This window comes from Camelus bactrianus, chromosome 7, assembly GCF_048773025.1.
Source record: "Camelus bactrianus isolate YW-2024 breed Bactrian camel chromosome 7, ASM4877302v1, whole genome shotgun sequence".
NCBI lineage: Eukaryota > Metazoa > Chordata > Mammalia > Artiodactyla > Camelidae > Camelus > Camelus bactrianus.
The window spans coordinates 47,200,589-47,213,366 of NC_133545.1; the positions used below are offsets into that span (position 1 = coordinate 47,200,589).

A 12,778-nucleotide genomic window follows, 5' to 3' on the forward strand; every position below is an offset into this window, starting at 1 on the left:
ACTTAGGAATAGAAAGGTTGCTGGAGGTCTTTTCTGCAATTAAACTTTATTTTTTGGCTTCAGAAATTGGGAGAGACTAGACTGCTGAATTCTAGTATAGGAGGGTATGAAATAACTTGAAAATAAAAATATTCTTACACAGGGACATAATGAGAGAAGTACTTAACTTCAGAGTTTATTGAAAAATCTTAAGCTTTGAGCTCCAGAAAGCACAAGCTATTAGTGTGGGATTTACTTTAATATGATTCTATCTTAAATTCCACCAAGACCTCATTCTAATACATCTATAATCAATGACAGAACAATCATATGGCATCAACTCCAAGAAAAGCAACATAATAATATCTAATAAACTGGAAACTTGCTAGCAGAAATGATTCTTATTAATTTTGGTTCAACTTTCAGGAAACTCAGTCATTATAAAATAAATACTCTCTGTAAAATACTGTCTCCCATTCATTTTATTATGTCTATAAAAACAGAAATTTGTATCATATAACTAGTATTTCTATTAGTTTTAAGTTTCTTTCTAGGGAATGTTACTTAAAGACTATTACTAAAAGAATAATTACATGGAATTAAACATAGGATGAAGCATAAATTGTCTTGAAAATATTTGTATGTTCAGAAACAAGCTGAAATACATCTTGCAGTAAGGTTACTCCAGCTAAGATTAAAGTTCAAAAACACTTCAATAATATTTGGGGAGATTTGAAAGATTAAAGAGAGATAATTTTATGAAGATGCTTCACAGATCAGCAATTTCTCTAATATGTAAGCCAGTAAATTTGCTTTGGAAAAAGCATGTGTTGATAAATCTTCCCAGATGTGTTTTCTGTCGATTGATACCATAAGATATATTTTACTTAAAATTAGGATTGTCTGGAGTTTGGAGGATTTAATTATTTGTAATTACCCAGCTGTTGTCAGCCTGTGGCCATTTTATGACAGTGGTATCTACTATGTGGGTCAGATTCAACTGTATATCTTCTCACAGATTTAATGTGCTATTGATGAAACCATTACCAGAACCAAATTAAAGTCTGGGCTGATGTATTGGTCCACAGGGAGCTGTCAGACATGAAAGGAGTAATTAGTATTCATTACTTCATACTCCACAACATTCCAATTATTAATTAACTTCAACTTTTGGACTCTGCTATATCTATCAAAAGCATTTTCTCAGACATTCATTATGAGGAAGAATAGACTAATACTGGTTTTTAAAAAAAGTCCCTGCAAACAAACAGAACTAAAATAAACAAAACCACCAGTAATAGCCAAAAACTTTCCCAGAGATGTGGCTTTCTCTCAGGAGTGTCAAAGTCTTACTCCAAGAGCACTTGGAGAAGATGATGCAGTAAAGGCATTCTGGGTGAATGTACCAGCCTGCAATCCCTGTGGGTTGCTTCCTCCTCTTTTTCCTGTTTTTAATGCTATTTTGTCTTTACAATACAAAGGGAAACATATTTGTAACCACACAGGTAATTTGAAAGAGTAACATGAAAATGTAATGGCAGAAGGGGATAGAAAAAATCAAGTAAAATGTTCATTGTTGGAGATCAGAACAGAAAGATCTAGTAGAAAATTTACAAACATGTAGATTAGTATGGGATGGGATCAAGATAAAGTCATCATTTGTCTGTTCCTGATTTAACATTGCCATGGGGTATCTCAATGATTAAACAAAGCCAAATCAACATTTCCCCATCAGTCTTCTTTTCCATTATCTTTTCCTAGTTTTTATTTATTTCTTTAAAAGAAAAGTAATTCCTATTTCTACCCATCTTTTTTATTCTTTCACATCCCCTTCTATCTTGCATATGTATATATATTTTTATACATTTAAAAAAAATTTTCTTTCTGTCTTTTAAAGACTTTCATGAAGGAACAAGAAGCCATTTGCTTTGTTTAAACTTACTTCTCCTCAGGCAAAAACAATACAATCACTAAAATACCAAATTTTATTCCAAAGTACTTTTAAAGCTTTTAGAAATGGAACTGTTCTCAAAATTTCAAGGGTCTCAAAAAAAGAGGTGGGAAAAACAGGTGGTAGGAATAGTTCCTCATAGGAAGGGGAGGCTAACAGTATTAAATACAGGTATCTTTTGTATTATTAAAAAAACAGCAGAAGAATCAATATTGTTAAAATGGTCATACTGCCCAAGGCAATCTATAGATTTAATGCAATCCCTATCAAATTACCCAGGACATATTTCACAGAACTAGAACAAATCATAATAAAATCTATATGGAACCACAGAAGACCTAGAACTGCCAAAGCATTACTGAAGAAAAAGAAAGAGGCTGGAGGAATACCTCTCCAAGACTTCAGACAATACTATAGAGCTACAGTCATCAAGACAGCATGGTATTGGTACAAAAACAGACATATAGACCAATGGAACAGAATAGAGAGCCCAGAAATGAACCCACAAACTTTTGGTCAACTCATCTTCGACAAAGGAGGCAAGAACCTACAATGGAATAAAGACAGTTTCTTCAGCACACGGTGTTGGGAAAACTGGACAGCAGCATGTAAATCATTGAGGGTAGAACATTCCCTTACACCATACATAAAAATAAACTCAAAATGGATCAAAGACTTAAACATAAGACAAGATACAATAAACCTCCTAGAAGAAAACATAAGCAAAACATTATCTGACATACGTCTCAAAAATGTTCTCCTAGGGCAGTCTACCCAAGCAATAGAAATAAAAGCAAGAATAAACAAATGGGACCTAATTAAACTTACAAGCTTCTGCACAGCAAAGAAAACCATAAGCAAAAGAAAATGACATCCTATGGAATGGGAGAAAATTTTTGCAAAAGATGAAACTGACAATGGCTTGATCTCCAGAATATATAAGCAGTCATATGACAATAAGAAAAAAACAAACAACCCAATCCAAAAATGGGCAGAAGACCTAAACAAGCAATTCTCCAAAGAAGAAATACAAATGATAACAGACACATGAAAAAATGCTCAACATCACTAATTATCAGAGAAATGCAAATCAAACTACGATGAGGTATCACCTCACACCAGTCAGAATGGCCATCATTCAAAGGTCCACAAATGACAAATGCTAGAGAGGCTGTGGAGAAAAGGGAACCCTCCTACACTGCTGGTGGGAATGCAGTTTGGTGCAGCCACTGTGGAAAACAGTATGGAGATTCCTCAAAAGACTAGGAATAGACTTACCATATAACCCAGTAATCCTGCTCCTGGGCATATATCCAGAAGGAAGTCTACTTCAAAAAGACACCTGCACCCCAATGTTCACAGCAGCACTATTTACAATAGCCAAGACATGGAAACAGCCTAAATGTCCACTGACAGATGACTGGATAAAGAAGATGTGTTATATTTATATAGCAGAATATTACTCAGCCATAAAAAAGACAACATAATACCATTTGCAGCAACATGGATGTCCCTGGAGAATGTCATTCTAAGTGAAGTAAGCCAGAAAATGAAAGAAAAATACCATATGAGATTGCTCATATGAGGAATCTAAAAAAAAAGAAAAAGACAAATGAACATAAATACAAAACAGAAATAGACTCATAGACATAGAATACAAACTTGTGGTTGCCAGAGGGGAGGGGGGTGGGAAGGGACAGACTGGGAGTTCGAAATTTGTAGATACTGACAGGCATATGTAGAACAGATAAACAAGACTATACTGTATAGCGCAAGGAAATATATACAAGATCTTGTGGTAGCTCACAGTGAAAAAGAATGTGACAATGAATATATGTGTGTTCACGTATAACTGAAAAATTGTGCTCTACACTGGAAACTGACACAACATTGTAAACTGACTATAATTCAATTAAAAAAAAAAAAACAGCAGAAGAAAGAAGGTTCCTAACTTAGTTCTCTTGAAGACTTCACAACACTTCCACACTACTGGTGAGCATATAAATTTGTACAAACACTGGAAAGCAACTTGGCATTATCTTTTAAAGCCTGTTGTGCACATACTCAACAACTCAACTATTTTACTCCAGAATAGAAACTCTGAGGAACCCCTCGCTGTGTGCACCTGTAGATGTATATATGAGTATTCAATACACTAATATTCATAGAAATGCTGTCTTGTAATAGCAAACCATGTGAAAATAACCCAATGTCCTTCAATAAGAACATTCAATAAATTGAGGAATAGCCACACCATTGAATATTATAGTGATGAAAATTGAGATTAGAGTTACATGAAAAGAATTAGAGCTCAAATCTACACTATAGCCAAGCCTTAGAAATACTGAGTAAAAAAAAAAAAATCAAGTCCCTTTAAACTATATACACTATGATGGCATTTTAGAAAGTCCCAAATCAGACAAAAAAACCCAATATATCATTTTAGAAAATGCATATATATGATAAAACTATTTTTAATAAAGTAATGAAGTGATAACGAAACCTAGGATGCTGACAACCTTTGGAGAGGAGGCAGAATGAGAAGGAAGAGGGGCACACGGATAGATTGGAGATTAGTGGCCATCTTTCAGTTCATCATGTGACTGGTAGATACATGTCTTAATTATTATGATGATTTATAACTTTTATACACTATGTATTTTATATATATCAGTCATTAAATAATAAAATTTAAATAACCAAAACCCACTTCGGTTCTTGAGAGGCAACTTAAAACATCAAAAGTTATGACTGATTCCTTTCCTCTTCCCTCCTCCTTTTTGCTAATATGTTTCATGGCTCCATTTACGGTTTATCCACACTTGCCAGTCTTCCCAATGTCTTACTCCAAGAGCTCTGGCTTCGCCTCTGGTCCATGCTCCCAATCACCCACATCACTCGTTAAAGATTCAAAGGAAATAATATATATTAACTATCTGTGTGCTATGTATTTTTTCCCCTCATCAGACATGAAAATGTAAACTTAACTCCAAATCACCAAACTAGAGTGTAGCAGATTAAGATCTGACCCAAGTTTCACCTTCCTACTTGTATCCTGATATTAGTTTCTAACAACAATATACTAGTGCATAAAGCCCCACCTCATAGTCTTAAAAGTCTCTCTTGAAAACACACCCGGAGCTAATTCAAGATAGTGGGTTGAGCACTGTATTTACTTCCCTTCCCAGGCCAAATCCTATGGAAATGAGGGAATGATACATGCTTAAAGAAAGAATGAATTCAAAATCATGTTAGAAAATAAGAATGAATACAACAAGTAGAAGCAAAATAACTGAGGCATTCAAGAAAGTGAGAGAAACCTAATGGAAAAATTAGCAAAAGTTAACAATAGGCAATTCATGGAAGGCTAATAAACATATCCTTATTAACAATAAAATACAAAATAAAGCAGCAATGAGATAAGGATTCTATTATTTGATGTTTCTATTTGCTCTGGCTCATGATACCTTGTTTCCTTGTGTGTTCTTTAATTTTTGCCTGTGAACTCATGCCTTTTGAATTAGATCTTTCATAATCCCCTAAAGTCTGGATTTATGGATGTTATTCCAAAGAGGATCTTTGCTTCAGCCAAGTGCATCGGGATGTGACCAACCCAAGGCTATCCTAAAATAAGTTATTGGTTTGAGGTATTTTAGGGCATTACAAGTAATACAAATTTGTCTTAAACATTCATAAGAGGGATGGATCTATTTAGGAAATCTCTGGGGATATTTTCCAATCTCATTCCAGGGCCAAGGTAGAGAAAAGAAAGTTTTCTTTCTGCAGTACTGTTTTTCTTTAACTTCTAACAAATTTACCCTTAAATTGCAGGTATGGCACGCTGAGGCTGTAGCATTTTGCAGGAATCTCTTAGCAGACTCCACACATTGAACAGGCCCTAGACTTGGTCCAGGCTCTGTACATCCATCAAAATAGAAACCCAAGGCATCAGGTTTTAGCAGGTACCCTCAGGAAGAAAGCCAGCTTTGGTGTTCCTTGTCTTTTTAATTCCTGCTTTTGGGTCACACTTTTTTTTTTTTTGGTCAACTAAGTGATATATTTCAAATGGTGTCTTTAATAATTTAACTAACATATTTAGTTGTTTTTCAGTATTCACATATTGAATGGCACCATAGTGCCAGAAATAAAAGTCTGTTTTTATTGGTTTTTATTTTGGTTAATCACCTTTCTAAAGGAATGTAGTATGATTCTTATTCATGGAGAACTCATAATCTAATAAGGGTATGTAAGAGTGAAACAAAATTTAAGCATATTGTAAGAATGACATCAAGGGAAGATGACACAGTGACACAGTATAGAATGCACTATGTATGGGAAGCATCAAATGTAGAAAATAAAAGTCCCCATTTAATTGATTAAATAGCAGTTAAATTCTGAATTAAATGAATTTGGGATTTGTAGAAAGAAAAGGTAACTAAAATAGCACCTTACGGAAAGGGGAGATTTTCTGTGTGAAGTAATGAAAAATGAGGCTGGTAAAAGGAAATTCAATAGTATCATACAGGTAAAGCATTTCGTGGGTTTCATAGAAAAGCTTTAATTCAATTCAAAGTAATAAACAATAAACTTTTAATGGGAGTGATGGTAGAAGCAGTAATAGTAAAAAAAAAAAAAATCATTTGAACCACTCTGAGCTGGAGAGAAGCAAGCAGAGGAAAGATATAAAGGGGTTTCTTCAGTCAGCATGAAAAAAAAATTAAAGGGCTGAACATAGCAAACCATAGATATGAAAACAAAACACAGATAAGAAAACAAGCAAAATTTCGAGGAAAAATAGAATGTAAGAGTAGGAAGAGTTAGATTGGCAAAATAGCGTTCATAGGAATTCTACTGCAAGATGGCAGCGCCTATTTATATGGAAGATCTGGCTAAGAAACTAGGTTTCCATGTATTAAACTTCATATAGTCTTAGGCATCCAAGGAGAGTTTAACTAAGCTCTTTCAGGCCCCATTTTTTCCACCTGTGAAGTCACTGCACCTGCGCCCTCCTGACTGTACAGCATCTCTGTGGACAATCACATCTAAGATGCTTAACTAGCTCTCTAGGGGGATGTTCCTCAACCTACATATTCAGCTGAGAGCTCTTTATTACGCTCCATACCCACATATCCAATGGCTTCTTAGACCTCTTTTTTGAGAATTAGTGTTAAAGCAGTACCTCCATCTTTGAATAGCTAATAAGAGGAGTCATTACCTCTTTCCCTACACTGACTCCTATTCCTGTATCACATCTCTCCATAAATCACACCATCATTTCATCTGGCACAAGACTGGAAATCACCCTTGAACCCTCCTTTTTTCCTACTAACAAAATCTCATTAATGACCATGAACTGATGAGATTAACTCCTTAAGAATTCTGATTTGCCCTTCTCCTCTCTACCTCTACTGTCGCTGGCTTAGTTTAGGCTCATATTATGTGTCACTTGGGTTATTTCAATTGTTTGCTAATGGGACCCTGAATCTAGGTCCATGTGTCTTTAATCAATACTTCCCACTGCACCAACAGTGTGTCCTTCCAGCAACAGAAATCTGATCACATTACTCCTACCAGGCTTAAGAGTCTTCACCACCTTCCCCACTGACAGATGCTCATGATTCTCAAGTGAAAATATGGAAACTCCAGATGTGTTACTCCAGGAAGGCAAGGTCCTTTGGTCAAAAACCACTGCTGTTGTCAACCAGCATTATTGATAGGAATGGACCCCTTTAGTGTGTCTCAAGGAAAAGATCGATCACCCTATAGGAAAAGGCCAACCTAGATGTCCAAGGATGTCCACTTTCTGGGTCCTGACAACATCTCCAGTCTCATCTGTCTCAGTGTATACTCCTCTATTTCCCCCCAAAATGGGACTCTCCATGTATCCGAGTCCTAACTGCAGGTCCCCAAGGCTGCTAGGCTGCCTTGTGCATTCTGCTATTTGGTATTAGTTCTCTCCTTCCAGGATTCTCTTCTCCCACTTGTCTGTCTGACAAATGGCACTCATCTTTCAAGACTCATGTTAAATGTCCATGTAATCAAATCCAATTTTTTCCACAAAGCCTTCCCAAGTCTCCACTACCATGACGACTCCCTATCATGAGTACTTCTATCATTACACCAAGGGCATGTATTACTTTTACAGGTCTCTCTTTCCGCTAAGGAAACGTAGCTTCCTTAAGGGCAGGCTCTGTACCTTATCATGCTCTGAATCTTCGGCGCCCAGTACAGTGCCTGGTGTCTAGCCATGTTCAGAGAAGGCTTGTTCAGTGACTGAGAAATGTAAGGACTCAGATTTTCTGCATAAAGATACTCTAAAAACACATTTAAAAAAACTAGAGATATAGACCTGAATTTACCTTCATAGAAATGGCTGTTTCCACACATAAGCACATAGGAGCCAGAATTACTACAGTAATAAATGCATGCAATAAACACCATCTGATATATTCTTACATATTTTAAATTCTCTTTATCTTTTAATAATGCTACAATGATATGGTCAATTCTGCAAAGCCTAATAAAGAGTACATATTCAGGAAATATTAATTTGAAATAAATTGCTCTGGTTTGATATTTTGTGACAAAGAATTGATGCTGTATGTAAAATAGTTTGTTTCTGAAATTAAAAAAAAAAACTTCTGGGATTCTCTTTTATACTTAACTATATTCATACCAAGAAAAAAATCAGGACTCAAATTTATCAGTCTCTAGAAATTTCAGATTATCAAAAAATAAACACATACATATATAAAAACAGACAGTCACCAAATTTCTTACATCTAAACTGTGTTACTGGAGGTCCAAGTTAAAGCTAGAGAAGATGTATTTCGCTGACAAAAAATTTTAGGCCTTCGTAATAGAGTCAGAATCTTAATAACAAGGATTTCACTTTAGTGACATTCAAGATTTTACACTATATTTTTAACACATCAGACACAGCTACAATTATATTTATGTTAGAGCTGCAGTTTGTCAAGTGTCTTATTAGAGTGTTCTAAATGCTCGTCTGGGTAAATTTTGGTTTATTAAACAACTATAAGTTGTCAGTCACTGTAAATGGATTTACTTGGTGAGTCGTATAATAAATACCACACTAACTGGGTAGAGACTTTTTAAAAAATAGAAGTTAGTCACCCTTAAGTAGGCCTATTTCCACTTAAAATTGACAGGAATAATCTCGTGATGAAAAGGCAGAGAATGGATATCAAGGAAGAAGGGTGTGGGGGAAGTTCTGAAATTACACCTTTGTGGAGAAAAAAAGAACCAAAAAAGAGAAGGAAATCCAGTGCAGTAAGACTAGTGAATGTTGGTTCCTTAGTGAAGAGGCACAGAGAGCTTCTGGAATGCCACAACCTCCCTTGAGCCCACACAGGTTTGGTTAGAGTCACAACTACTGCATTTGACCTTTTACACACAGGTAGAAAGTGACATGATGACCCTTCGGAGGCAGCTTCTTTGGCCCTGGGAGGATGTCCTGGAGAGCTGGCGTCTGGGGGGATGGCAGCCATTTGGAAGGTCACACAGAGCTCAGCAGGGGTGTTCCAGTCCACCACTGCTGGTACAGGGATGAGCTTAGGGGTCCACTAATCAACTCTTTTTTTTCTAATGGTTACGTGCATTTCAAGTGCATGTGGAAAAGCAGAACTAGCACAGCAAATCCATGGTTTTGTGGGTGTTATGACTTGGGATGAGGCTGAGTTAAAAAAAGTAGTGGATTTAAAATTGTTTTTTAAACATATTACGTAAATAAGGATACAAGTGAAAGGCAGTTAAGGCAAACATACTAAAGGTGTTCTGCCAAGTACTAAAGTCAGAAAAACACTGGTATAAACTAATGAAGAAGTAACTGCTTTCAGATTTGTGACAGTGCATTTCTGGGGTCTCTAAGTCAGGAATTGGGTAACATGAATCTAAATCCACCAAACAAATGGTCTGAACGTCTGGATCACATCAAGAGTGCTTTGGTCTTGGAATGTAAGTGACTTGGAACAGAAACTCAGAAATATCACCAAGAAAATTCCCATAGACTGCCCTTGATTATATGGCTGAGAAATAAAAGCTGATGACCAAACTCATATGTAGCATAAAAGGTACTTACTTTCCTTTTTTAATTGTGTTCCTGCCAAGCAATGGCTCAAGGACTGGGTCGATCGTTTCCTCAAGGTTTTCAATTAAGACGACATCTCCAAAGGCCAAAGCAGTTTCAATGTCATTCAAAAACCTTAAAATTCAGTCAGAAGAAAAATAACATAAAGAAGCACAGAGAAAATATTTAAAATTACTTATATTAAATTATATTGAATTTAATATGCTTTAAATGGTACAAACTAACTTAAGGAAATACTATTTTATAAAGTAGTATTCTTTGACTAGAATACATGGAAATTAAAGATTAGATTCTGAGATAAATTTCATAATTATATTTTCTAAGTGAAATTCAATAGTATGAACTAAGAAGTTTATGTGTAATTTACTCACTTTTGACAATGATTATGGTTGAAATAAATGTAATTTGCCCAAACATCATAAATTTATTCTATAGGTCCTCTTTGGTTAAAAAATTCAAATGTTACTAAATGCCTTGTGGTTTTTTAATCAAATTTTCATTTTTAGATTCACTTTTAGATTCGATCATTTAAGGCAGTAAACTATCATTTTATTTCATTCTCCCTCTCCAAAAGTAGTCTCTCCCCTTCAAAAATAATTTTCTCCAAGCATTCAGATAAGCAAGGCAGATCATTTATCTGCACAACTGCAGACATTTCTTATTTCATTTTACACATCAAAAGACGATGAGGGGCTGAAATGAAATATCAGGAAGTCTAAAATTATTTATTCAACATTTACTGAAGACCAGCTACATATGAGACAGCTTTCCACTTACCAGCCAACATTGTCATGTGGACCCAGTGACAGAAAAATCTCAGAGCAGATTTGGTTCTCAAAAGCGACATGTGAAGCCTGCCTAAGAATTATCTCAGACACTCAACGCTGGGACTTGAGCCATGTTAAAACCCTACTGTAGGCCAAATACATATTTAGGAATAAGACTGTAAACATCATTAAGCATGTAGGTGCAGGTGACAATTCTTGTGTTACCATATGCCAAATGCCCTACAGAGGGTTATAATACATCATGTTTCCATTCTTTGCCTTAGGAAATTTTTCCTCTCATGTTCAGTGTTTGTTCTAACCTTCCTTCTAACTTCTTCAGGTAAGTGGATGCTGCCTGACATATATGCCCTTTGACAGAGATACTTAATGTGAAATGTAAGCAGGCAGATAAACAAGCTGTACTCAACTGTCACATTTCAAAGTAGCAGAGAGTTCTAAGAAATGCCAGGACTTGGTAAAAATCAGAACCCTTTCCAGCAGCTCAACTGAAAGTCAACCCTTCAGATTTCACGTACCCTTTCTGGCCCAAGCGTGTGACTCTCAGGGCTGTTCCATACTTATTCTTGATCCACTTAATTCCTTGCTGCTGAGGATCTATCATCAGGGGCCAGCGCTCGCAGTGGGTGAGGATCGCGGCGTTCTCGGTTGACATTCTGTCACTGGGCAGTCCTTTGTTATTCCAGGCGGCGACTGTGGCATCATCTGTCAGCATAGTCATCACGTCCAGCCCTTCGGTTATGGGGATGTAGACCTTTAAAATCAGAGTCAAAGGCAATCAACTGGCAGTGTGGTGGAACAGAAGACTCAACACGACAGCTGAGAAAACAAGAGACCAAGGGCAAGAGACCACATGCAAGTTCTCCGCTAACTCTCCAGACCCAAAGAAAATTCTCATCAGGAAATACGATGAGACTCCATAAACCTGGCATTTACATCGCAGAATTTCTGTCAGCTGCAGCATTCAACATCTGGTTTGTTACCGCATCCATCTAGCTTCAAGCGACTCCACATACCTACAACCACCCCAACAAGGTGAGAGTGAATTTAGACTCCAGGAAGTATGACAGGACAACAGAAGTGTTATTTGCCCGATGGAGTAATTACCCCACATAAGCAATGATGAAATGCACCCTCTTGTGTGAGCATTTCATCTTTTTCTACAGGTCAGCACTACAAAAAGATAACGTTTTCTGGGGCGGGGGTTAATGGCATGCGTTCAGTCTCCTGTAACTCCATCAGCTCGCACCCGAGGAACTAAGATCACAGCCTCTCCTTTCAGAGTGAACTGAAACTGTCTACACTGCGATGGCGGAGAGAAGCATTACAAAGTGGGGAGTTGTCTCCATTAAAAGAGAGAGAAGGAGAACTCTAGTTTAAAGATAAGGATCAGTTCTTTACCAAAATTGATTGATTTTGCAAAAAACAAATAAAAACAAACAAACAAACAAAACCTCAAGGTTGTAGAAAGGAACTTATGAAGGAATTTATTCGATCTGTCATCCATCATCATACATTTATTGAGCACCTCCTGCATATGAAACGCTGTCTGGAGATACCACGATCAGCAAGATGAATAAGGAGCTAGTCCCCTGGCTGTGTAGGGGGTGGAACGTGGACACCTGATGGAGTAGGCAGGGGAAGCTATAGCAGCAGCTGGATTTCTTGGTTGGCGCAGAGCTTCAGCACACAAAATGCTGGAAGAAGCCCGACAGTAAAGCCAGCATGCAATTTGATGTTAATATAGGAGACGCAGCACAATATTCCTACTGTCCCTGGCAATGTTATCGTACAAATGAATCAAACTCTACCTCCCAGTGATAGGAACAAGGAGCCCTGGTATCTGACTCAACCAGCAAGTTATTCAGAATATGCATCCTCTTATTAGCAAAAGCTCTGTGTCTTTAATTCCTTAGCTTCTACTTAATACAAGCAACTTGAAATAACGAGATA

The 12,778-nt window shown here is 36.7% G+C and overlaps 1 protein-coding gene across 7 annotated transcripts in view; it reads right to left on the reverse strand.

Moving 5' to 3' along the window:
* DNAH11 (dynein axonemal heavy chain 11) overlaps positions 1–12,778 on the reverse strand; it is a 280,729-nt gene that overhangs the window by 52,731 nt on the left and 215,220 nt on the right. For all 7 annotated transcript variants that reach the window (XM_074367353.1, XM_074367350.1, XM_074367352.1 and 4 more), the window contains 2 exons: positions 11,344–11,579; positions 10,032–10,154 (listed from right to left, as the gene is read on the reverse strand). In XM_074367353.1, the coding sequence (XP_074223454.1) occupies positions 10,032–10,154; positions 11,344–11,579 (359 nt within the window). The remainder of the gene's footprint in view (positions 1–10,031; positions 10,155–11,343; positions 11,580–12,778) is intronic.